We start from the raw sequence: 27781 nt of genomic DNA on the forward strand, positions 1-27781 counted from the left end.
ATCATTTTCTCATTAGATTTGAACAGTTTCTGTGTTATCGCCTCGGTTCGTCTTGAGGGGGCTCAGCGGGAGAAAAAGGTGACCTACTTCTGGGGATCATGATCTTGCACTAATCGATTAAGAATCTGCTGGCTGAAGCTGCTTGCTGATGTTGCCGTTTTAGAAAATTCAGCTCAGCAGACATTAGTTCTGGTGAAAGAGATCGTCTAAGTTGATAAAAAAATTATGTTTTTTCCTCAGATTTCTCTCAGTTGGCCATGAAGATTTATGCTGTAAAAACATACAGAAGGTTTGAAGAGAGGATTTCAGAGGCTTCGAACATAGAAAGGATCCTATAATATGCAGAACACGCTCTGATGTATTCTGAATTATGTCTTGGTAAATGAAAACTGGCCAGAGTTCAACGTGAAACTGAGAGCAGCACAACAAAGTTAAAAACAGATCAATACCAAAAACTCCAGCTAGTACTCTACTATGTCTCTATCTGAAACTCTATTCTTTTGCTTGATATGCCAAAATGTACCTATATTACATTTCTCAAGGTGAAATTCATTCAGATGTCTACAGTCCAAAACATACATTCCTATATCATAGAACAACACAGAATCTGAGGTGTGTAGTGTTTAATCAAACAGCGCATTGGTGTCAGTGTGTAAATCCAATGACACTAGAGCTCTGAGGGAAGGTACATGAAATTAAGCAGGAACAATGTGATGAAATACTGCAAAAACAGCTACTCTAAGCTCAAGAGTATAAGTTCTTATAGCATTCTGCTTCACAAACATTTTGTGTTGAGATCGCTTTTGTGTCAAAAATACAAGTGAAGCTCAAAACCTGAACAGCAATGCCTCCGTTACTGGCAGCATCTCCTAAATGGACGTCCCAAAACGCCTGAATATTTCATAACTACCCTCCACAGAATGGGGCTTTTTATGGCTGTATGTCATTTAACTTTAACACAGACTGCAACTCAAGACAGAGCATGAAAAGCATGTGAAGCAGTAGCCCCTTCTGATTTTCCATTTTCTTTATAAAACCACTTTACCTCACAAAGATGCACCCGACTGGAGATCTGCAGCACAAAAATAAACCCTTTTAGGTGTAATAAAATCCACAAGCTTGTCTATCATCTAGAAGTACTTGAGGTAAAATAGCCTGAAGATGCTGAAACGCAAGTAAGAATGATGTGCGTTTTGGGAAAAGCCAGGAGATTACAGGACGTTCCCTGTGGATGCCAACACAAACACCCATGTTCAAGTAACAGAGAAGATAAATATTGACTTTTCATGCTGACTTTGTCTCTTTGGGTTTTCTCAGTAATCCAAACTGAATCAACACATCACTGTCACACTGGAGACTGTAGCTTCATTCTACACGAGTAAATGTCTTTCTGGATCAAAACAGTCCTTTACCTACAACCACAAGTAAAGAAAATTATCTTAGCTTTGTACATATACCCCCTGTCAAAAGTTTTGAGACACTTTCTCATTCAAATAAATTAGAACCCGTCTCAAAACAGGGGGTGTATATGGTGACAATTCACAAATGTTCCATTTAGATTTTTCTTCTTTTATCACACTATTACCAACTGTCCTCTAACAAACAAAAGGATCCACTCCCATCTCTTTTAACCACATTTCTTATCTCTTTTTCCTGTATATAAAAAAATGCCAAAAAGCCCCCTAAAATATCTTCAAACAAAAGGAAATCATAATATAAAGATAACAAGTACATTATGTATTGATTATCAGGTGTTTATATTGGTCAAGTCAAGACCTCATCAGTGGAAGAAAGCACGACAAAAACCACAAAATCTTAAAGAATCTTGACGGAAAGATATCAAAAACTACACAATGAATTTTCCCTCTATGACCTGTCCTGGGAATCAGCGTCCACCTACTCCACTTTCATTCTCACAGAAGCCATCAGTCCATCACAGAATCTCACAAATTGCTCCGTACACCGTTCCCTTCTTCATCAAGCTTGTGTGTTAATACGACTGTCGAATTACAGGCCCACTCCCTTCACTTTAAACCCTCCTCTAACTCTAACAAACCGAAAAGTCTGACTGTTACTCATTGTTTTCCTGGGTGGCTATCAGGTGACTTGGTCTGAGGACATCAATACACTGAAATTCATTGCTTGCTCTCCATCTTCCCCTCTCACATGCTCATAAACTGAAACTGTGTGTTGATAGGACTCCTTCAGGTGTGTCATTTTGGTTTGTTTAAAGCATTACTCCTCTCAGACCGGCTGGTGCAAAACAAATTCTACAAAGACAACACCAAAAGTCTGAGCTAATAATGGGAAATAAAGGTGAAGTCTGGAGAAACACGACTGATATTCACCTGGTTAATATGTGTAGATGGTTATCATGTACTGTAATGCCTTCTTTTCTCCATCTGTCCTCCGCTTCTCTTTCAACCTGTCCTGTGCACGAGCGTGAGCGTGCACGAGCATGATTGTGCACAGGACACCCTTGAGATTGGTCGGAGCCACTTTTGCTTGTTCGCCATTTGCAGAGCCAGGGTTGTGTACAAACGCCACATTTTAACTCGGCACACCCACAGAAACAACAGACAGCAGACGGTGAGGAGAAATTCACCCAATTCAACAAAACGTGCATCATCATACCATCACCGACTTTACCTTTAAAACAGAGTTCCTACACATTTTCCATGTGGTTTCAAAGTTTCTAAACTTATTGCCAAATAACTGCAAGAAGACTGTGGCTGCAGCTACTTCAGCTCCTACAAATCTAATTTTCTGTCTCAATGAAAGTCACAGCGCCATAAAAACATTTTTGTTTATATGAACTTTTTTTTTAAGTTCTGAATTTTATATTTTACAAAACAGAATAGAGGAAACAGTCTGGAAATCCAAATACATTTCCATCATGTCTTATCCTGGAAATTACCAAAATCTGACTCCATACTTTTTCATAATGCATAAGAACTCTTAAAGGAACACAGCAGTTTCTTTGTACGCAGAAACCCAATGACTATTGTACACCTAAACTCTCACTTCACATTATTGACCACTTGGATACTATTTTCCATTTCACAGAGCATACAATGCAATTCCAGTAAACACTCAAACACTTGATATATTCATTTTGCAAATGCGTTTGTCCGAAGCATTGTACATTTAATGCATCAGAAGGAACCTAAATGTCACACAAAGTGGGAAAATCTCACTGACAACAATCAACTAAAAGCGGTACTCCACAATTTAGAGAAGTTACTACACAATGCATGAGAAACAAACCAGGAAAAACCTATTAACTGATGAACCGTTCATAAGCACTTCCTGAGTAACTCTAGAATTACATAGTGAATAACAACGAGTTACCAGAAAACAGATGAATGAATCATGAAGGCGATGATCAGTTCATGAATATACATGTATTGGCATACTGTCAGTTTGTCTTAATCAGGACTGAGCGATACAAAACCAGAAATGACTATTAAAGACACAGTTTTCGGTAATGTGGACGTCAGGGGTCTTATTCAGCATGCATTATCATCAGATAGGCGTCTAATCAGTCCAAAATTTAATCTGTAGGATAAAGCAAGAACCCCAAAACTACAGGCAGCCTCAGAAAGAACTACTTTTAATAATAAGACATTAGTTTAGAAAGCAAAGAGCAGCTTAACTGTCACCGGACTTTGATTGAAATGTTGTGAATTCTGTGAGGGACACAGAACTAAGTGAGATTCTCAGTCATCCAGGACATAATCCTAAACTGAAGACAGCTGGGCTTCTTTTTTTTTTGGTTCACCTCTCATCTATGTGGCGTCTTTATTTCTAACTTGAATGAGGAGGAGGTTTTTAGTCTCACCCAATAAAGATTCACAGGCCTTAAAATGGTTGTGAAACTACCTGGGGATGGATCTGAGAACGGCATCATAAGTACCTGATACTTGGTGACGCACGCTCCCTCCTCTGCAGAGTCTACAACATGAGGTAGCTGCTCCAGGTCAGCCTTTCTCTAAAACCAACTGTCCTCTCTGTGCAGAATGTCAACATGGCTGACTGCTCGGTCTCGTCCTAAGGAGCTGACTTTCTTTCTTTCTTTCTTTCTTTCCCTTTATGGCAATTGTTAGGTCTCCATTCTATAAAGATCCGTGCACTTCTGGTTGCATTAGATTGCATATACAAATTTGCTCAGCTTGTGTTTTGGTGTTCTATCTGAAGTGCATCAGAACATTTTGTTTGCAGAAAATCTTTCAAAGTTTCTGACACACCGGCTACAAACGGGATGACATCGTTTAGAAATGTGATTTTCTCACAGGAAGCAGCAATCTCGTAAAAAGGCCACACTTGTTTCAGACAATTTGGCACGCATATAGAAGCTCTAATAAGCTTATGGAAAAAACAGGCTTTCTGGGTTGTTTAATACTACTATGAGAAGGAGAGACAATTCTAACAGAGAGGATACAAGGCTGCGGCATTGAACTGGTTAAGTTTGTCCTAAATGGTCCCATGCAGCCTGTGAAGCAGGTGGTTTTAAATCTTGCATGACAGCAGGAGACCTTTGACACTAATCTACCATCATCCAGGAGCACACACAGACACACTCGCTTATATGGAGTTTAGAAAACGGTACATGTTATTCACAGGGAGATAATTAACCTGCAGTCGACATGATGTTAACCCGTCATGACCTGATGTGCTATTCAATAAAAACACAATTTGCATTTGCGTCATTTTTAGCTTCTCCACTGGAAATCCTCTGTATCTGACATGATAAAAGGTTGCACTAATTCATGCATTGTAAATTAAAAGCCACTCTGCAGAAGTAATAATACTGATCACACATTTTTATGACCTGGTTCTGTGTTCATAAAACAATCCCTCATTAGAATCTCATCCGTTTAGTTCCTTTAACCCTCGTGTTGTCCTGTGAGTCAAAACTGACCCGTTATAAAGTTTGAAAATGTGGAAAAAAAACATGTTTTCACAGTGAAACTTCTGACGTCCACATTTTCAACATTTATGGGAAATCTTTGAACATTTTTTGGTGGAAAAAAATATTAAAAATGTTTCTTAACATTAACAAAAAATATGTGAATGTTCTTATAGAAAATGTTACTAATATATAAGTAATAACAAGATATTTTTATAATTTGTTTTGGAAGATTTTTACTTATTTTTTGAAACTATTTGCAATATTTTTGTCAAATTTGGAGGATTTTTTAAAAAATAAAACTTTTAAGGGGAACTTTAAAGAAATTATTAGAATTTTCTTCCCTTAGGTTTTGCAAATTTTGCAGATTTTTTTTTTATTTTTTTTCAGACAAGGAAACAATATTTTTTGATGCCTGTAAATGAATACAACAGGAGGATTAATTCTTACAGAGATTCAGGTTTTCTGCATCTGTTGATTACAAGCTATCTACTTTACAGATTAATTGAGACAGTTTGCTTTTCATCCTTTTTTTTCATATTACTCTCAAACAAGGGCCTAAACAGAAACCAGACAAGTGGAGTGAAGACTTGATAAATGCCCGCATCTCTGATGTTTGTAACTCGGTAAAGCGGTGTTGTCCTGTTGATAATGGCCAGCACCGCCTGAGGAGTTTGGTCACAAAGCTTCTGTCTAGCCATCCGCAAAGCGCTCACAGCTGCTCACACGCTCCTTACATACTCAAGTTCACACAGAAACCACCATCAGTTTCCTCACTTTCTCAGGCAGCCACACCTTGCCCCCCAGAAACTCCCACACATATCAAATCCAAACCAAGCCCCCACCCAGACCACCACTGGCTACACCCTGTTTCTAGAAAGGGGCTATTGTGTTACAGAAAAATCCCCTCAGTCTCCTCTTATGGTCACAATCCTCCCCCCCCCCAATATCCCTAACCTTCACATACAGATACACAATGGCCACACTTACTCCTTCATTTGAACCAGACTTCCTCTATATTCTACAACACAAAACCCCCTCTGGCCATCTGAGTGGAAGAAGATGAACCAGGAGCAGATACTACTGTATTTATCACAAAGGGAAAGGCAGTGAAACTACTCCAGTGTCTCTTCTCATCAACAAGTGTCACTGACGCCACAGCGATCATTTCATTCTTTATTTACTTACTTACCAGTCCTCCGTTGTTTAATATTATTCCTTGTTTATATTTGTTATTATTATTATTATTCCTGACTATCCTTCCTTCTTTTTGCCCTGTCTAAATTCGGTTTTTAAAAGGTGCTATGGGTAATTATTCTGTAAGCAAACAGAGAAACAAACAAAAAGCTTGTTAACAATAGTGTGTATTTTACTCATATTCATCAGCACTGCATTACATGACAGGTACACTGGAAAAAATGTCTCTAAAAACAAGAAAGAAAATATTTCAAGGAATTTTTACCTTGAAATAAGTGAAAAAATCTGCCAAAAGAACAAGTGAAAATGGCTTATTAGGATTTCTTCAAATAAGATATGATATTTAGAATATTGAGATCTCAAAATTAGCTGAGAAAATTTATTTTAATCTGTATTTTACTAGGATTGTCAAGCTTAGATGTGCTAAAATAAGCCAGACGTGCTAAAAAAAATGGCAGTTTTTCACTGAAAAATAGATTTTTGCTTTCATGTAACCTCCAAATTTGAGATGCATTAAACTTATTTTGAGTTTTCTTGTGAAATGCAACCCAAAACGAAACAATTTCAAGATTTTTTGACTTAAAATATTTCAGATGCATTGTCTTAACCCTCCTGTTGTCCTCATTTATGGGCACCAAAATTATAGTTTCCTTGTCTGAAAAAAAATCCCAAAATTCAGCAAAAAAATACCCCAAATTTCTGAAAACTTGCAAAACCTTCAGGGAAAAAAAAATCCAATAATTCTTTACAAATTTTGCTGAAGATTTTTAATTTAAAAATCCCCCAAATTTTTTAAGAAAATTTTTGTAAATATTTTTTTAAAAATGAGTAAAAATCTTTCCAAAAATCCTTAAAATATCTTAAATGATTTCATATATATATCAGTAAAACTGCTGACATTCTCTTAAGAACATTCACAAAAAAAATCAACCAAAATCCAGCGAATTTCACTTGATTTTGGTTGATTTTTTGTGAATGTTCTTAAAAACGTTTTTAACGTTTCTTTTTTTCCACCAAAAAATGTTCAAAGATTTCCCAAAAATGTTGAAAATGTGGACATCAGAAGTGTCACTGTGAAAATATTATTATTTTTTTCACATTTTCAAACTTTAAAATGGGTCAATTTTGACCCGCAGGACGAAACGAGGGTGAAAACAAGTCCCTCCATCTCACGTAAATGTCACTTGTTAAGTGAATTTATCTTAAATCAAGTGGGATGAGACATTTAGACTAAAAATAAGACAAATAGACTTGGTAGGATTTTGAGTTTCTGCAGTGTAAGTGGATGTTGGCAAAATATTCCCTCTTTAAACTTTGTACTTAAAAAAAACTTTCATCAATCTCATATTTCCTCACAGCTATTTTAACTTCATTAAAGCACCTTTTTCTGCTCTACAGGGATAAAGTGACTCTTGCTATTGAGAAAACACACACCGTAAAGGAGCTAAACGTTACTCTGATGTGCCACACGTAAACACACACTCACGTACACACCACCTGCTGGTTGAGGCGCTAATGTTCTTTAAAAGGCTTAGCGGTGAGGATTAGTGTCCGCTCACGCTCACGTTTGTGGGTGACGAGTCAAACGTTAGTGGGTCACAGTCGCACACCTGGACCGCCTAACACTACTGACACAGATTAGACAGACCACAGGGCTGGAATCCTGGCTTGGCAGGTCAGAAAGGCCAAAAAAAAGGCAAAAGAAATGACTGGCTTTTATCTAGTTAATCAGTGCTCAAGAAATAACTTCCTCAGCCTGGGCTGCTCTGTAGTTTCTTGACCTTCCCTGCTTTTGTGTAAGGATTTCAAATTCATTCCAAAATAAAGCTTAATCTGAATAATGGACAGTTCAGATTTGGGGGTAAGGGGACAGCGACTGAGGTGGGGGAGGGAAACAAGTGGGAATAAGGGGCTTACAGTCACGGTCATGGAGGAGGAGGAGGAGCAGAGATAAAGCAAACAGATGAGCAGTGACATAACAGAGAGGAAAAAGGTTGACAGGCTTCAGAAGAGATGATGGTTTAAAAGGTCTCGTCTGAGGCGATGATTAACAAGAGTGCTAATCTAACAAACAGAGAATACTGGACTCCCTCTAAAACAAGAATCATAAACGACATTAAAAACCAAACTCTCCTCTGCTGTACCTCAGCCACAACTCTATATATAGTTCAGTAATGCGTCAGTGCTGATCATTATCACAACATTACGTATGCTTCCGCACAAAATGGGACATGGATGAACACAAAGCATCTAATTCCTGTGTGATTTGCAGAGTTTATGCTTTCATTTTCAACTCATAGTGGATTTTACAGAAAAAAATAACAGACGTAGTATGAAACTGGACCGCCAAAAACAGTTAGGAAACAAATATCAAATGGTGTGACTCTAAAATACGAACACTAGTTGAGAGAAAAACAGGTGGAAGGTGTGGAGTTAAGATGACAGAAATTTTCCTTAAATTAAAGGACAAGGCTTAGAAAATGGAATAAATTGCCCAAAGTGTGACAAAGAGAGCAAGAGAGTGATGAGGAAATGATCAGTTTGTCATACAGAATGATAAAACATCCAACACGTACCACACAGCCAGTGGCAACGGCGGGAAAATCTGTAGTATCTCTCCACCTCCTCAAGACTGATTCGTACAAGACCTCCATTCTCTTCTCCAGGAACCAAGCACACATCCAGTCCTGCCTCCACATTCTGCTCTTTGCTCTCCTCGGTCTGATCATCTGTTTCTCCATTCTCCACTCCTTGATTTCGACCTTCTCCATCACCTCCTGCGTTTTCCTTTCGTTGCTCCAGAAAATCTGTGCATCCAGTAACCATGAACCAGTTCAACTCCTCTTTTTCCTCACATTCAACAGAACATACAATCATCTGCTCTGCTTTAGTGAGCTCTGAGTCTTCTGGGTTCATGCAAAACCCAGAATCTAACACAACTTCTGCATCCTCCTCCATGGAGAAGCCTGAATCCTCCATCTCCTCTCCTCCCATCCTGCTGCTCCAGTCTTCTTCACTGCTCTTCTGTAACATTTGTTCCATGCAGCTATGCAAAATCAAAACAAGGTATCACAACTGCTTCCTTCTCATTGTGACTCCACCTTTTCCCCAAACTCTACATTCAGTCTGTCAGGCTGCAGGTGCTCTACAGCCTGTGGACATTAGTCAGTAACTGAGAGGACTTCCTACTGCAAACTCAGGTTACCTTTCCTGTACACAAAAGCGACAGTGTAATGCTCGACCCCACCCTCTCTCTTTACCCCTCTACTTTCATCCCTCCCCTAAAAGAACAGCTACCTGACTGCAGCCAGCTCAAAGACAATGCCTCTGACCTGCTGATATACGACTGAGGCTGACCTCTGAAAAGGATTCAGACATGCCTCTTTGTGACACATCAGGCGACAGAAAAAAACCAATGAGTTATGTTATGCTACCATATTCTGTCACTTTGGTTAGATACGGCCTGCAGCTTCCAGCACTCATTTACTTAGTCCAACAAAACCCGGGATCCTTGTCTGCCTTATCTCAGGAGATGTGGACCAAAAGCACAAAGCCTCCATTCTGACTAGAACCATTCAAACACGGCCTGCATCCCCGTTAAACCGTTCACTCGCTGTATCCGTTCAGAGCCTCTATTCTTGTTTACTCCACTCAAAAGACTCCATTCTTGCAAACTTACTGAAAGACTTGATTCTAATGAGAACTCTCACAGAAAGATACTGTTTCTTAACAGAATGCAGCAATTTAGATTCAGTTTCAATGAGTTGTGTGGAAGATAAATTTCAGCCAAGACAAGCTAATAGACACCATTCTGTGTCTCCTAATTCAGCCATTATCCACTAATGGCTGCACCACAAGCACACACACCTGCACGTCCATGGACGCACACTTTACACAAACCATTTTACCAGCACCGGGCCCGGTGGTGGTAAAATGGTTTGTGTAAAGTGTGCGTGCATGGACGTGCAGGTGTGTGTGCTTGTGGTGCACTGTGTTTAAGGTGTGTTTGCTCTGCGGTCGAGGGCATGTATGAGGTTATCAGTGTCATAAACCTTGAGAGATAAAAGACAAAGCCATCAAAATGGAGAACTACATAACTAAAAGCAAGCAAGATAGCAAACAAAGGGACAGTCCAATAGATCAACTCAACCATTTCAGTGTGTTTTACACAAATGTGGCAGAAGGATGCAGTCTATCGAATATTACAACTCAAAGATGTATTCATCAGGAATTTGGCTAGCCTAGCCATGCTACACCCATGTTTCTGAAGGCACAAGGGTCTAGGGAAGCTCGACAGGGAGGGAGGCGGGCTAAAAGGTTGTCTTTCAAATCCCTCTGCAGCAATTGGGTAGGTATACAACCAATCAACGCAACGAATAGGCTGACGTAGTTCCGAGAGCACCGGCGGATTGTGGCTAAGTCCCATTAGCTTCCCAACCAGCGGAGCCGCGGAGCCAACTGGTATATTAAGGATTTGCCATATCCCGTCAGCATAAGTCCAAATACGTCTTTCTTCTCAATGAAACACTTCAGTGCCGTCCTTTGTTTATCTTTCAAGTTGAATTTTAGCTTCAAATCTTTAAGGGCTGTGGCCAAAGCCGAGTCCAAAGATAACTGTTTATTGTGCGCCGGTTGTTTCTGTCAGAATCGTAGCGCCTCTGTCGTCACTTAGTTACGCCCGCCTTCTGACTCTACACTTCATGGTGATTGGTCGGCCAGTTTTAGGAGAATCCAGCCTCGAGCCTTATGGAGGGTAACTAGACCCACCCTGGCAGAGAATTAAATTCGTTGCCGTGGGTTGTATAGTGTGGCTAGGCTAGAATTTGGCCATAGGTAGCACAAAACGCAAGAAAATATAAGTTTACAGACCCTCTCTGGTGAAAATAAAGATTTTTTTTGCCTCACTGAAAGTCCATGTGGTGCGTTTTAAATGCAAAAAGAAAAACACTAAGAGACCAATTCTGTCAAGTAGAGGTGTAAAGCTTTTTTTTTTATCATTACTGTTCTTCTTTACCAACTTCCAGTTTGAACATCCATCCATCCTCTATACACTGCTGTATCCTCACTAGGGTCACGGGGGGTGCTGGAGCCTCAGTTTGAACATGTGTGGCTGAATCCCTCCAATATTATAAACTGTGTAGTGTACAGTAGTTTAACAATAGCAGAGTTGTGGTGTGGTCAAGCTGCAGCGACCAGTGGGCATCAAAGGTCCGGTGTACAGTTACATTTAAGCCATTTCAGGACAAGAATGGATTATTTTAAAGGACAAACCTCTAAATATAAAAGTTTTAGTCACTGAAATTAGTTCTTAGTCCCAGAGAGGGACTAAAACATAAAAATAAAAAACTTAATCACTTAATTTTCTCTTTTTTTCCTCCTCAGATTTTGGTGCATCAAACTTTTCTCAACACTGTCATCACTGTTGATACCAACTTCACTGTTTATACATCAAAAATCAATGCCAAATAGTTTTTAATCTGTAATTACACGTCTTGAAGTTATATCTTAAATCCCCAACATGTCTTTTTCAAACTCACAAAAAAAATGCTTGAATGGTGAGAAAGGAAGAAACCTTAGGAAGACCAACAGAGGACCAAACCTCCTTCCAGGAAAATGCACATATAGTTGAATGTAAAAGCACTTTTTGCAAATGTTCTGCTACTTTCTATGTTATTAATTTCTGAATGACATTAAAGTGCTTTTAACGTAGTTTCCAATGTCCAAAAAAAATGTCAGTAAGAGATTAGACGTTCTATGAATGAGCTGCTTCATTTAGTAACATTTGTGTTTCTCTCTTTTTTTTTAACTTCTTCTGAAGCAGAGATCAGTCAAAGAGTCACTAAGAATAACTTGCAGATCTATTTCTTATGTGAGCAACTTAAAAATGCAAGCAATCACACAAAAAGCCACAAACCTACTTAACAAAAAAGATCATTACTTCTTTGCTATCAGCTATAGATGCGGCTTCAAGCTACAAAATCGAACATGTAAAAAATTCTCTCTTGAATTCTCCTCATTGATAATGACTTTACCAGCGCAGGGAGGCAGAGGAATGGAAACCTTTCCTCTGAGGTCTCACAGCTTGGATTTCAGAAAAACAAAACAGACAAGACAGACACACTGCATGTCTGGTCCATGCATGCAATAACGCAAATCCACAAGCAAATGCATTCATCCTAAAACAGAACAAACCAACACCAGAGTACGACCTCGGCGAGAGATGAGTCTGCCTCATCTCAGATGTGGACATTTGAAGGATATGCAAGGTCTCAGATGGACATTATTTCAGCAAGCTATAGGAAAATAGCTTACAAAACACAGAATGCCAGATTTTCCAAGATACAAAAAAATGCACAAAAGACACATTAAAACATCATCCGCACATCCTCTGACTCACGTGGCTTAAGCGGGACCATTTGCATCCCACTATCCCATTGAGAAGCGCTCTTCCTAGTTTTCCTCACCATGCTTTTCTCACTGCGTCTTAGTTGTCCTTTTCAAACTAGTGGCAAAAACCAAGGTCTCCGAGTGGCTGAAAGGACAAGAAACTGAAAGCTCAGCAGCTCTAATCAGCACTTCCCATTCCTTTGCTGCAGCTCATCTGCTGGTAAGGTGCTGCATGCTGCAATTTCTGCATTTGCTGAAGAACCTCTTACTGCTGTGGAAAAATGTCAGTGCAGCTGCAGGGATGTGTATGTTGGAAACAGTTTAAGCTGCGCAGTCACGCACTCTCACACACACACAGAAAATGTTGCGCACACAAAGACACACAAACAGCCCAGTGGGGAGAAAGGGAAGCCCACAGGAAACACTGTGTGAGGCTCTGGGCGAGATGCCCTGCAGAACTCTGGCCAGAGCTTCAGTCAGAAATGTATTATCCACAAATGTGCACACACACATGCATGCAGTGTGTATGTAGTCTCATGTGCCACTTGCCAACGCTGGAAAGTTGCAGATAAAGCAAGACACACACACAAACAATACAGTCCCTCCTCCTGTCAGTCTTACCATCCCAGTCTCTCCAGGAGTTCTTGCGGCTGGCAGGGTTGAAAGGGAAAGGAGTGCCCAGTCCAGAGATGTCCAAGTTCTGGATCAGATGACTGAACCGGTTCATGAGGCGGTACGACGCCTCCCCACCCTCCCGAAGAAACTCATGCAGAGACATGAGAGCCGGCTGCTGGTCTCCCACACTCAAACAAACTCTGTCATCCAGAGAGACCCCCTCACTGCACTTTCAAAGCTCTGCTGCACACTCTAATCGACTCCAAAGCGCAGCCTCCGAATGCAGACATGGGAAGAATCCTTCTTTGTTGTAATGCGCCTGGGTCACTCTGGATAACAGCGACACGCTCTCACTTGCATCCTGTGATGAGAGTTCTGCACTGGCCACATACAGGACGAGCCCAGTGTCCTCTGCAGAGCCACATTGGGGATTCGAGGAAACGGCACAGTGCACAGCCGGCAGAACGAGGAAAAGAGCTGAGTCACTATCTGCACAACCTCTGAAACAAACACTGTTCACACTGGAGGTGAGAACGAGCCCAGGTCTGCTCACAAAGACTCTGATGCACACACACAACCCATCACCGGTGCAACTCTGGACAGCTCAGGGAAGCGTAGGTTTCCTAGGAGGGATGAGAGGGGAGGGTGGAGTACAGCAGAAGCAGAGGGCAGCCGGTGGAGCACAAATCCCCTTCTGCTGCCCGGGCTAATTATATTCCTCCACTCCTTAACTAATCTGCCTTTTCTTTCCCTCTTTCCATCTCGTCACATTCCTCCATGCATTTAATTCCCAGTGAACCAGAAGAGAATGCAAAACGCAGGACAACTGCACTGAAACCAATCAGCTGCAAAATTGCAAAAAAAAAAATCCCAAATAAAACTTTATTTTTATAATGTGTTATTTGTTAATGTTGTCAGTAATTGAGGCTGGAGTAGCGAACATAGTGGTGCTTCTTTTGTGGCAGAGAAAAGGAGGCTCTTTTAAGTTTATATGTGTGTTTTGTGTGTTTGTCTGTGTTGCGTAGATAAAGCTGGCAAGCAAAAGGCAGCTTGCAGTTTATGGGCTTAGAATAGAGATGAGAGAGGAGCAGCACTCTTTCATACTGATGAGGAGGACGAGACACACATCAGCTTCCTATTCAGTCACCATTACCCTGACCCCCCCTTCCCTCCATCTTTTCATCTTCCTCTTCTTTTAGCTAATCAGGTCTGATCCCTCTTTTATGGCGTCTCATGTGTACTGCCTTTACTATAGTTCCTCTTCACACTGACTTGTGGAACATTAATACATGCTGACAAAAGCTCTAACCTTGTCTTTCTTTACACCAAATTAAAGATGCAGTCTGCGATTCTGGATCAAATACTGCTGATGTTTAGGATATTTAGCATATTGCAGTGCTCGATTTAGACGGTCGCCAGGTCGCCATTTGCAACAAAAAACCGATTTTGGCGACCAAAAATGACAAAAAAACACGCTGGTTAGGGACCCAAATATTTTGATTTGGGCTACTGACCTCCAAATCCAAGTTTCAGGGATGGCAATTTTCCGCGGATCCGCGGATTTCCGCCGATTTAATTTAAAATTTGAACACTTTATTGTCGCTGATGTTAACGTCGTTAACATCTCGCGGGAGTCCATGAGACTCAGTCGGATCCAGAACCAGCCCAGAATGTGGTGGCAGCATCCGGAGGACAGCACCAACTGAGCCTGAGCACCGCGAACGGAAAGCGCCAAGCCACCGGAGCTGTCATTTTTAACTAGGTAGGTCCCCGGTCACAGACTGCTCAGACTCCCCGGCTGGCTAGCTATCCCCCGCTAGCTGCTCGGCTAACACCTGCCGCTCCTCGCCGCTCACCTGCCCGGGACAAACCGCACCTGTTCCGGCTGTCAACGTCCCAGTCGCCCGCTAGGAGCTCTGGACAATGCGCTGCTTATTCGTGGGTGACTTTTCACGGCCATGGGGGGTTTTAAGGCACCCTTTGCCCAGCGACCAGTGATAGCTCGGCGGCTCCAGCTAACAAGTTGACATGGAGGAGGAACTGGATCTAGCCCCCCCCCCCCCGCCCTCAAAAAAAAAAAAGGATTAATTTTTTTGGCCACTAAAAGTTGATTTTGGCTCCTAAAAATGTCTAAATTGACGTATGTTGGTGGCCCAAAAAATGTCATTTGGGCGACCGGACCTCTCGGCCTTAAATCGAGCGCTGTATTGGGACAGCTAGAATCTACCAGGTTTGTTTTGTGAGACGTGTTTCTGTGTAACTTTTGAGTAAATCTGAAGTGAATAAAATGTTGGAAAAAAACAAAATGCAAACTGCACCAGAGCAAATAAACTAGGTTACATGTAACTGGACTCACTATATGTAGATTATATACAATATGCCTGTCATTGGTTGCACATTTCACACCATATTCTGCTCCCCTTTCACCGTTTATGTTATGCCATTTTCAAAACTCCTTTGCTACAGGAAACAATTTCCGGGGCACAGCCTGCTATGCTAAAATTTTCAAGATTTGCTCGAGTGATTGTTTTAAATAAAAACAAAACATATCAGAGGTTTGCGTTTCCTTTTGTAGCAGAAGGATGACATGATGCAGTCAGACCATTCTGCGGTTCTGTGACGATGCTAGGGAATAGTCTGGCAATGCAAAACTAGCCTGCACTGTTTTAGCATTACAGGCTACAATATTTGATGCATGGCTATAGTAAACACAGTAGAGAAACCCATCAACAAAACTAGTTGTGCTCACTCTGCCAAAAAACCTCAAAGACGAACAGGAAATGATCTAAACCACAAATGTCTGCCCTAAAACGTTACTGAACAGAGGAAAAGTCACGGGGAAACAAAAGTCATTAGGATTCATCTGTTGGGGATCACGAATGTCCGGTCAATCAGCTGAATGACAGCATCCACACAAACACAAAACTAGTGTAGCTAAAGACCAAAGAATAATTCAATAGTGTTGCTACTACAGGTTAAGAACTTCCTGAAATTAAACCAGAGCATTAGGCATTTTTAGCCAACTGCACTCTGAGCTGCAAGTTTTGTTTTTTTCCTGCTCATCACAATGAATGTGTTTGGTTTTCAGTATGTTATTGTACTTCTATGTCTGCGCTCTATTGTGGTTTCGTGAGAATAAAAGCCATATAGTTGAACCGTTCTGTGAATGTAAAGGCACGCCTAGAGAAATGAGCTTTAAACTCTGTGCAGCACGTCAGTTTTATGCTCTGGCAAAGCAACTATGTTAAACTGCATCACATCTATCAAATAAAAATAAATTCAGCTTTAAATACACACACACACGCACACTGCTTGTACTGACAAAGAATAGGCAAACGAATATAAACATACGGCATACGACAAACAGAACAGAGCTGGAGGAATTAAAACAAAGCTTTCGGATCCCTCTGCAGACAGTCCAAGGGATATTTTGTTTGATGAAACTTCAAACCAATCGCAACAAGCACATGCCACAAAACAAACTGAGAAAACTGTATTACTGCATCAATCTCTTGGCTTTGGGTACCTGCGTCTGTCTAGCTATTCCTGGCTAGCTGGAGGCGAACAGTGGCCTGCTGGATCCATCTGGCCATACACCTGCTCTGCCTTTAGGGATGAACAGCTCACTTAGTTTGAATGAACCCTTGACCTCAAGCTGAAGTGGAACCTGACACTCGCATTCTGTTAACAAAAAAAGTCTGACATTCATATCTGATTTATATCCTTCATAACCAACAGAGGGGCATTTGATCAATAACAAATGACTAAGATCAAACAGCTACCGTGTTCTTCTGTGACAGCCGGACTGCTTCAAGTTAACACTTTCATAAACCTGAGCTTTTTCCTTGTTCAGCTAAACTGCAAACTAAAAGGTTGCAAACACACAAGCAGAGAGGCGTGACCACACACCTGCCACATCAGATAGAATACGTGCCGTTTATGACACGATAAATAAAAACAATGACCCCCCCTCCTAAGCATGACCAGCTGCAGATGAACACATTCTTGCTGGAAAAGCTGAGACTGGTGATTCACTGGACTGGATGTGTCCATTTAAATAAATTGGAAGTAGGTCAAATGCCCAGTTAGAGAGTGGAGGAGAGGCGGTCTGTGAGAAAGGCAGCAGGAAGCAATGATACTCACGGCTGAGCTAATCTAATGTGCTTTTTTTGATTTCATTAGTCCAATAAAATAAAATGCTGCTATGGTAATGTCATTGTGCCCACATGGTGCATCACAATGACTTCTCTGATCTTCCCTCTGGCACCAAAATGTGGTGGTTTTGAGCAAAATGCTTCAACTACTGGATGGAATATTTGTAGCTACACACACACACACACACACACACACACACACACACACACACACACACACACACACACACATTTCCATGAGGACGAACTGCAATCACTTCAGAAATCCTTCAACTTTACATCTAGCACCATCATGAGGTCAAACTTTAAATCTGTCAAACACCTGCAAGAGTGTCATTCATTTCAGCCTCAGGCAAAGCTGCAAACACACAAAGCTAAGGTAGTGAACATGATACTTGGTTTTACTGAGCACAGACATGAGTTTAAGAATCTAAAACATTTACCCATCTCATCTTTGTGTGTCTATAATCAGCTGTGTGGAGCAGCTCTGCCCACTCATTGCTGCTGGCTAAACTGGAGGATGGACTGGACCACTGCAACTGAATATATTCACCAAAAAAGGAAAATGCAGCTACAGGTTGTGATGCAAATACATGTTCCCGATTTGTATCAGCTTGTGGTTTTTACATATGCACCCATGTTAACAGCAAAACACGGACCATCAGACACAACAATGTAACTTTTTCTCTGGGGAGAGGAACAAATAGCGCGCTTCTGTTTTCTGCATTTTACAACACTTCCTTTTCAGAGCTGTAGATGCGACAGTGCTAAAAATCCTTTTCATCCTCAGCTGACTTTGTTTCCCTGAGTCTCTCTTTCCGTCACTCTCCCTTCATCTCTGCTGTCTTATGTGATCAGTGTTAGACTCTTCCTCTCTGAGCCGATTACAGCTCTCATCCTCCTGCCACAGCACATTTTTGTCACATTTCCTTATAAACAGAGTGACTGGATTTATGAAAACGTTTACTAGAGCGCCGTGCACTTAACCCTCGTGTCGTCCTGCGGGTCAAACTGACTCGTTTTAGAATATGAAAATGTGGAAAATATATATTCACAGTGAAGACTTCCATATATTCAACATTTATGGGGACATTTTTGAACATTTTTTGGTGGAAAAAAAGAAATGTTAACATGTTTCTTAAGAATATTCACATAAAAATAAACCAAAATCCAGTGAATTTCGCAGGATTTTGGTTGATTTTTATGTGAATGATCTTAAAGAAAATATTAGAAGTTTTACTGATATACATGTAATCACTTTAGATATTTTTAGGATTTTTTTGGAAGATTTTTACTCATTTTTTTGAAAATATTTAGAAGAATTTTCATGCCAAATTTGGGGGATTTTGTAAAAATAAAACTTTTAAGGAATTATTGTAATTTTCTTTCTGAAAGTTTTGCAAATTTTCAGAAATTTTGGTACTTTTTTTGCTGAATTTTTGCATTTTTTTTCAGACAAGGAAACAATATTTTCTGGTGTTGAGGACAACAGGAGGGTTAACTCCTGAGCACGCAATAATGAAACGTGTGACAGGGTTTTCATTTTGATTTCAGTGTAGTAGAGTGATTCATCTTCAGAGATTACATATGAGCATTTTCACTCGTCTATCTTGGACATCGCCATGTTCCCCTCCTTCCTCAAGTCCACCCACTCACTCACTACTGCCATGCCTTCACCATATCTGGTGCTGAGATGGAGAGGAAGCAGCCAGAGCAGTATCGATAATTTCAGAGCCTAAACACACATAGAAGACTCAAAAACAATCATGCAAAAGGAACAGCAGACACTAAACACTATTTCTCCTCAGCATACATGATGTAGCTTTCCATATGCAGATGCAAATATAAACGATGTTCTAGTAGCTATGTTTTTTGAATGAGGTCTCCCAGCATTGTCACATGAAACAATATCAGCGTGAAACAAAACGTTTGCTGGCCAACGTGTGTGTGGAGTGTGCATTCATGCATGTGACAGTGTCTGTGTGCTGGCAGTGAGTGGATTAAGAGAGATCTCTATAAATGGATCAGAACGGAGGAGAAGCAGATACAAAAAAAAAATCATATTAGCTGCTTCAGTTTAGCAAAGGAGAAAAATCCGTCCTTTAATCAGCTGCATTAAATCAAGAGGATGCAGGAGCAACATCACACGCACGTTCAGAAAAGGGTCCTCATGTCAACTAAAAGGGCTCTGAAACAGCTCTTCACGATGAATTTGCACTTGAGCTGCAAATAAAAGGCAGCACCGTAAAATGTTTTCCTGCAGCGACTTTGATTCTTTTAAAATCAAACACAAAAGTGCCACGGGCTGAAAGAGTGGAGCCCTGCACCAAGCACAACAGCACAAACCTGACAGCAAAATCTACAAAAAAGGTGTGATTATCTGAAGGGTCAAGCTCACGTTAGGTAACCATTTGAAGGTTACAGAGAGGTGGATGATTCAGATATGGGTCACCGTGTCTCCCAGTGAAACATATTCCAGATATTTATCGATTAGGGTGGAGTACCGATAAAATAGGCCAGTGAGGCACTGGCACAGCACAAATCCTCCTGTCTGCAGCCTGCATTTCTGCACACTTCACACGCATCATTGTGCACAACAGATTTTAGGCTATTTAATGTGAAATCTGATAAAAGCACAACAGAGAAAGCGTTACGTGTGGCAAAAGTTCAACCTCACTGCGTTATAGTTTCAGCTCTTGTTCCACAACAGCATGTAACACATTGTATCTTATAGGATCAAATATTATGGGTCAGTATCTCATTTTCCACAGCAAGCATAAATTGTATTTGTAGGTCTTGTAACATAAACAGAGCTTGCTGGTCCAACACCTGCTTGGCTTGAGGCGGAAACATCGTGAACAGCAGAGTATTAAACCAAGCAGAAACAAAGCTGACATGACGATCCTGCATTCTCTGCAGAAATCTATTTGTTTTGCCTCCCATTTTGTGGAAATTTAACCAATCCAGAGGAACAATATTGCTGGTTAATGTCTCCGCATATTAGTATATTATCTATGTTGACGTTTCAAACACAATACTCAGCAATCAATGATACAACAACTAAGACGAAGAGCTTGTTTAGGCTGTGTTGTTGTCACCCACCTATGCTTTGGGTGACGGTCCTCAGTCTCTCCAGCAGCTCCCCCAGGGCCATCTCCTCCGTCTTCATCCACAGGATCATCCTCCAAAGGGACAGTGGAAGACCAGCTGCCCAGCCAAAAGACACTTTCACAGGAAGAAGAGACAGCTTGCCTGCTTTTTGCTGAACGCTGCTTCGGAGAGTGGATGACGGTGAAGAAGACGATGGGGGAGAAGGAAGCAGGGACTGTGACAAGCCCAGCCGAGGAGAAGGGACGAGGGAGATGCAGCAAGGTAAACTAGACGGGAATGTGACCGCCTGCCTGCTGCCCAATTCGCCTCAAGAATTCTTCAAGGAAAGAGATCTCAATGCAAGCGTGGGTGTGAGCAGCCTGGCAGCGCTGGGATGCTTGGGAGAGAAAACGACTGCTCTGGAGGATGGAGAGGATGCTGTGGAGACGGATGAGGGAGTGATGCTGAGGCTGCTACAGCGATGAGTCCTGCACAGAGGGATGCAGAGCGGCGAAGGATGGTGGCAGTGGAGATGGGAGGGAGGCGGAGATCAGGAGACAGCCTCGTTCACACATGCATTCCTCAGCCTCAGCACACATGATGCTGCAAACCTGTGCAGATCTGGCAGACAGAAAGGGGGAGGGGAAGTGAAGGTCAGCGTGGCAGTTTGTCACAAACAGCTGATGCAACAGTGACATCCAGTGGCACACCACAAAGACTGTAACAACTTGGCCTGAGAATGCACTCTCTAATCCAGGGATGTCAAACTCATTCCACAAAGGGCCGGTGTGGCTGCAGGTTTTTGTTCCAACTAAGCAGCATCACACCAGACCTGACTCATTTAATCAATCGATCTCAGTCTCCAGACAGGTGATTGGTCAGACTGTGTGCTGTAGATATGTTGGAACTAAATGCTGTAGCCTAGAGCACACAGATTGATTGATAAAGAATACAGCAAAGGAGTAATGTCCGTCTTTTCCTTAAGAGATCATAGTCCTTGAACAGCTGTCAATCTGTTTTATTGTTTATATCATGTATCTGTTTAATACAACTTTTACAGCTGCTACCTTTCACCTCTTATAAAAGAGATCTCCAATAACATTGGGAAATCCTGGTTAAATAAAGGTAAAAATAAATATGTTTGAGTGCAAAAACTATTTTAGATGTACAAACCTGGAAGACCCAGTTATCCGTATCCAAAGACCTAAAGCTAAATAGAATTCTACCATTTCACACCTGTGTTTTTCCTACTTTGACATGTCAAAAAACAAGAAGAATATAAAATAGGTCTCATGAACAGAGCTCCTGTGGAACACTTGAAATGACAAACAGTATATATGACATATGTGTCTCCTGAGGAAGATGTGCTAAAGCTTAAACTCACTCACTACATGTCACTTGAGAACACTAAATTTGAAAATAAAAGAATCTGGAGGTGATTTTACCTGAATCCTGCACCTTATATTTGCTTGGGATTAGTAGCTGTACTTGCTTTAAATCATATGTCCTGCTGGTGGTTGAGTTGCATTGTGGGTAATGTAGGCACCATTTTGACAAGCAAAAATGTAAAGAATAAAAGGCACACTATCCCTCCTTATGCTGCATTTTAAACTGTACAACAGAGTGTTACAGAAAGCAATATTCAATCTATCGAGAACACTTTTAAGATTTTAAGAGAAACTACAGTGAGAGATGCATGCTTTTGCAGGCAAAGAAGGAGATGTAGGGGGATTAAAGGGCAGGTGTGCTGACTGGTGGGTGGGATTCACCTGGTGGAGGATGGACTGGCGCCTCCTGCTGGCCACACAGGGAATGACAGAAAAGCGCTAAATTAATGGATGATAATTTCACTGTGGCATCATATACATCTTTAGAGAAGCAGTGTTTTCACTCTTTCTTTATTACAAGCAGAATGACAGTACAGTGCTTTGCCTTCATTTGCTACAGACAGGCTGGCAAAAAGTCAACAAGTGAACTTTTAAAATCTTTATCCAAAAAGAAAAAAAGAGGAATTTCTCAAAACCTGTTTAGTAAACGGTGCCATACTAAAGTTATGATATGAAGCGTGCCGCTCAGAGCACAGAAGTCGACATTTCAGACCTTTGCCAAGCTCAGGAGTGACAGGATGAGCACCTGCTGTTGTGCTGATGGACTTAGAAAAAGCAGTTTGACATTCTGATCAGCAGTAGAAGGCTGGTGCGATAAACCCATTGAGACAGAGGCTGACACCTACAGACAGTTCATTCCTAGTCAAGTTATTTGGTCACTTCTTTTTTTGTTTTAAATGTATTCTCACCCACTACAATCTTCTTAGAAAAATAACTTGTGAGGAAGAGTGAACTATAAACCTCAGTTGACAGACAATAGACCTTGTTTTTAGGGTAAAACTGATCTGTTGTAAAACAAAGTGCAGTGTGTAGTACGATTGGTAAATCTCTAACGAATCATATAATGTATATTTTGCTCTCATTTTGGTTACAAACTTGAACAGACATTCTAACAGTTAAAATATAGTCTTCTCTCTGAGATACAAAAGTAGCAAAAGAAATATTCACAATGGACAACACAAAAAATGATGAAAAAAAAGTTGTGAAAATTTGAGCTGTGAAGGACTCAGCCACTAAAAAAAAGAAAAAATAGACGTGTTCGAAGAATGACTACAAAGAATTCCCCCCAAATCACATAGTGAAAGTTAAATAGACCTTACAGCATTATTGTAGTAGGATTGTGACATGTAGAAAATGCCTGGATACAGTATGGCAACGGCACAGTGAGGTGGGACACTGCATTACAAGCACCAAGGTCTTTCCTTGAAAACGACTGAGGTCAGGATGTTGAAGCCCCCAAGTTCAAACACTTGGAGGCTTGTGGGCTTTGAGTGAAAACTAAAGGGGATAAATCCAGACCTCCCATCGAATAGATAAATCATCTGTGCCCCGGTAAAAAATAAAATACTTGCTCTTAAATCTATACATGTTGGCAGATGGTGATGTGTATGAAAATAAACTGTATAAACATACAAAAATGCTTCAGAATCTCACATTCAAAAGACTTCTAGAGTCAGACACTTCGCTATGTAACCCGACAGCTATGCTTTGGAAAAAAGACGACTTTCGGATGTTAGAAATGCAGAAAAGAGGTTCATCCATAATGAGCTACAATCTTCGGCTGGAGGACATGATGGACAAATCAGTTCAACATTCTCAGTGATTTGATTGTGACATCGCCGATTCAAGTCTCCCTCCTGCTTACAGCGAACTACAGCTAACACTCCTTCTCACTACAATATAGAGCAAACATTTTTTAAGTTACATCCATACATCAACAGTGACTGACATCAATCATTTTTAGAACAACAGAGAGAAAAAACTCATGGATTAATGCAACACAGAAGACAATCCCTTAATCACACTAACATTCATACATCAAGTTTTTGCATAACACAGAGCATGGCAGCAAAACACGCAAGCACGATGCAACAGTGAGGAGTAGCGAGTCATTTAGGACATCCACAAATTACAGAACCTCATCAGTCCCAGGACGCTGCTGCTGCTGCTGCTGTTACCCTACGTGACCACATGGTGGCAGCAGAGGGTGCTCACTGTTTCAAGAGAAAGAAGAAAAAAAAGAAAAGAAAGTGCCATGATATGTCTCGTGATAAATGATGTCTGGGACAAAGGAGGATGAGGTACGACGGAGAGAAGAATAGATCTGCATGCAGAGAGAGAGAGAAGGATCCGACATGCTACACTGACAGATAAAGGAAACAAAGCTCGACACGATCGTGAGGGTAAAAGAAAGTAGAAAGAGGAATAATAGACACACTGTACCAGACATATATGCCCTCTGAACCTCCTTGTACTCTCACAAATGTGTTTCAATTAAATATAATCCACTGAAAAATGGGTATCTATGAATTAAGGCAGGGTGGCTAAAATACTGCACATCCCTCTTCAGATTTTTCTCCCTCCTTTAGCTGATGGGCGTGTATGTGTAAGGCTTAGTAAAACACCACTTTTTATTTCTTTTCTTTTTTTTTTTTTAAACACCTTTCTCCTTTGGCTCCTAGCCTGCTGTTGTGTGGTTACCTGTAAGGCAAAGGTGTGTCACATACAAACATACAATATCAGGCAATTTCATGCGTACTCTCGCGCACATGCACACGCACGCACACCTAAAGGGCTGAGCTTGACGGCTACCCCTTTACTTGGCCAGACCACGTACTGTACATAAATGTTGTGTTTTTTTTGTTCGACAAACATTTACAAAGAAGCAAAATAAAAAAGGACACGAAAGTGAAGGAACAGGCAAGAATGTGAGACTGAAAAAAAAGAGGAATACAAAAGTGTGACTGTTCAAACAGGACAGTTCCACGTGGTTCCCCCTTTTTTAGTTCTTAGACTTTTTCAAGTAAGCGTTTGAGCAGGAACTTTGATGAGACTGAGACAGGGGCTACACTGGAACCAAAAAAAGAAAGAGACAAGTATGAAAATGAGGAGTTAGGGCAATATTATCTAAAGGGACGTCCACTCAGGTGTAGCCCAGGAAATGCACATGGTGAACTCAGCATGGAGTGTCCATGCTTCTGATGTGTGTTTTACTCTCTAATTCCTCGATCACTGCGATGCGGATCTTTGTCACGCATCCATGAGATTCGCGCACACATTGTTTCAGAGTCTGCGTTCACACCGAGGTCTCCGGCCCTGGAGCGTAGTAGGCGAATCCCGCCCCTGAGAGACGGAGCATGTAGGGGCTGAGGGAGCACAAGTCTGCCCCTCCACCTTCAGCCAGGTGGGCCAGCAGTTTGTGAGGAAGAGGGTCAGACCTGCGGAGCGACAGCGTGTCCACGGCGCTCAGGTGGAGGTGAGAGGAGTCCGTGCTCATGCCTTTGCAGGATCGACGAAAGGACAGTGGAGTGAGCTCTGCTGCGCTGCCCGGCAACAGCTTCTCTTCATCCTGCATGGAAACGGAGAAGGCACCATCATCAGAACATGTAGAACAGAGTAAAGAAGGTTAAAACTGACCCGTTTTAAAGTTTAAAAATGTGGAGAAAAAAATATTTTCACACTGAAACTTCTGTTGTCCACATTTTCAACATTTGTGGGGAATTTTTGAAAAATTTGTTTGGGAAAAAAGGAAAATGTTTCTTAAGAACGTTCACCAAAAACAAAATCAACCAAAATCCAGTGAATTTCACTGGATTTTGTTTGATTTTTTTGTGTATGTTCTTAAAGAAAATATTAGAAGTTTCACTCATATATATGTAATCACTTTAGATATTTTTAGGATTTTTTGAAGATTTTTACCCATTTTTTGAAAATATTTACAAGAATTTTATTGCCACATTCAGGGGATTTTTTTAAATAAAACTTTTCAGGGAAACTGAAATTATTGGAGATTTCTTCTTGAAGGTTTTCCAAATTTTCAGAAATTTGGGGATTTTTTTTTGCTGAATTTTTGGCTTTTTTTCCGACAAGGAAGCAATATTTTTTGATGCCCGTAAATGAGGACAACAGGAGGGTTAAAAGAAGAGAGATGTGAGGTGTGAGAACACGTGGCAGAAGGTTTGATGCATAGAAGGAAAAGGCAGGGTTATTATCTGAAGGTTTAGCATGTTTGTTTGCAGGTTTAGTAGTAATGGTGAACGACAACAAGTCATGGACCTCTTGATCAGGTTTAGTGAACAAACATTTTGTGTGGACACTAGATGGACTTCACTGACTCTGAAAATTCCCAATATGATTAACAGTCATGTTAGATTAACCCTCTGAACCCCAAAACCAGCTTGCAGGTATGAAAGGTGAATTATTTAATTACACCATTTATCAGAGAGAACACACAAAATATGACAAAAATTATCAGATTTTAACTTTCCAATGATTCGTGAATTAATCATATGTGACATGTAGCTCCATCAGGAAAAAACAAAACTCAGTAAAAAGTTGTGATATTTTTGTCGAAATCTATTTATCCTTCTTGTATCCTTTAATTTGCCAAAATGAACCTCTTGTCCTAAATGTATTTTGAAAAAAAAATAACTAAAAAAATCTGCGTTTCTCTTAACAGATGTGGAGCTACATAACAAAACCTAAAGGACCTTTTGGCAGAACTAAGATGAACTGCAGACTGTGTATGTATGCTGCATGAAACAGTAAGAAAACAAATTGAAGTCAAATCAAATCACTTGTCACTTGGAAGAATATTGTGCGTGTTGATTCCTTTTTAAAAAAAAAAAAAAAAGCAAAACTAACAATTAAAGAAACTCAACTTTTGCAAACATTTTAGAGTTTTCTCTACTTCAAGCTGTGGTCGTGCTGTGTCCATAGAACTGCAGGGAAAATGAGCCCACATCGAGGTAGAACGCGACCACCATAGATATATATGTATATCTATGGCGACCACAGCCAGTTACATCAACAAACTGCTTGAAGTTCAGAGGGTTAACTCAAAGATCACACTGGCAGTCCCGTTTCCAAACACCAGATGTCTCCAGTTTACCCGGCACACTTTAAATACACACTTCACAGTTTGCCAAACCGCCCAGGCAACCTGAGTAAATATTTCTTAGTCTGTGACATCAGTGTTGGATTAGGTGACCCACTGGTTGGCTTGCTGAGGAAAATATGACCTTGGTTACTAATTAAACACGAATAAAATCTGTGCTGACCATTAAATCATCATCTCATGTTTCACCAGGAAGCCTCAGAGCCCAGATACTTCACTTTGAGTCTGGTATCCATCTTCAGCTGCAGTTCAGGATCTTTAAAAAAGCACACCAAGCTGCTGCTGCTACTTGTTGAAATCCACATGACAAGTGGCAGCGGATTTTAAGTAGCCTGGGTTTATTAAAGCCGGGATGAAATTTCTCATTTGGCTGCTCCCCAGATCAAGTTAATTCCCGTCCCACATGCGGTGAGAAGCGCAGCACGCTTTGAAACCAGCACGGCACAGTTAATTGGGGATTGTGATTCCTGAAAGTAGGTTTGACAGACAGTAACACACCAACACAGGCCCAGCCCCCGCCAGCCCAAGTCTCAGCAGGACTCCACAGCGCATGCAATTCAGAGCAGCAGAAAGCGTCATGGCACCGGCGGCATTAACAACCAGACACCCCACTGTCAACACCCTCTGTGTGCTGTTACCATGGCGACCCCAGCCCACCTAGCGGGGCCGGGTGGGGGCGGGACTCTAGGGTTTGCTGGGCGGGGTGTCGTGGCTGCATGGCATCGTGGAGTCATACTTCCCAGCAGCCTTCCCTCCACTGTCTCCCTCACAGGTCCTATCAGGGTGCAGCGGGTCCCTCTCACTGCCTCCACCAGCAGGGCCGGGGGCCACACAGGCCTCCGGGGCCCCCGCTGGCCATACCGTCTGTGGATGACGTCAGAGGAGAGGAGGTGATAATGAAATCTGATCAAACCTGTTTAAAGCT

The 27781-nt window shown here is 41.2% G+C and overlaps 2 protein-coding genes across 6 annotated transcripts in view; both read right to left on the bottom strand.

Moving 5' to 3' along the window:
- Positions 1-13689, bottom strand: part of mcf2lb (mcf.2 cell line derived transforming sequence-like b) — a 47794-nt gene extending 34105 nt beyond the window's left edge. Inside the window, exon 1 of the mRNA XM_051958648.1 lies at positions 13115-13689. Coding sequence (XP_051814608.1) covers positions 13115-13271 — 157 coding nt within the window. The 5' untranslated portion in view covers positions 13272-13689. The remainder of the gene's footprint in view (positions 1-13114) is intronic.
- Positions 13690-22234: 8545 nt separating this feature from the next.
- Positions 22235-27781, bottom strand: part of LOC110969713 (phospholipid-transporting ATPase IH-like) — a 47948-nt gene continuing 42401 nt past the window's right edge. For 2 of the 5 annotated variants that reach the window (XR_007946247.1, XR_007946246.1), the window contains 2 exons: positions 27495-27720; positions 25190-25308 (listed from right to left, as the gene is read on the bottom strand). Coding sequence is in view for 2 of the 5 variants with exons in the window: in XM_051958433.1 (XP_051814393.1) it covers positions 25036-25308 (273 nt within the window). In the remaining 3 variants the exon portion in view is untranslated. Of the gene's footprint in view, positions 25309-27494; positions 27721-27781 lie in introns of all 5 variants that reach the window. The other 3 variants (XM_051958433.1, XM_051958432.1, XM_051958434.1) reach the window with 2 other exon arrangements.

This window comes from Acanthochromis polyacanthus, chromosome 14 (assembly GCF_021347895.1).
Source record: "Acanthochromis polyacanthus isolate Apoly-LR-REF ecotype Palm Island chromosome 14, KAUST_Apoly_ChrSc, whole genome shotgun sequence".
In the NCBI taxonomy this organism is placed as follows: Eukaryota; Metazoa; Chordata; class Actinopteri; family Pomacentridae; genus Acanthochromis; species Acanthochromis polyacanthus.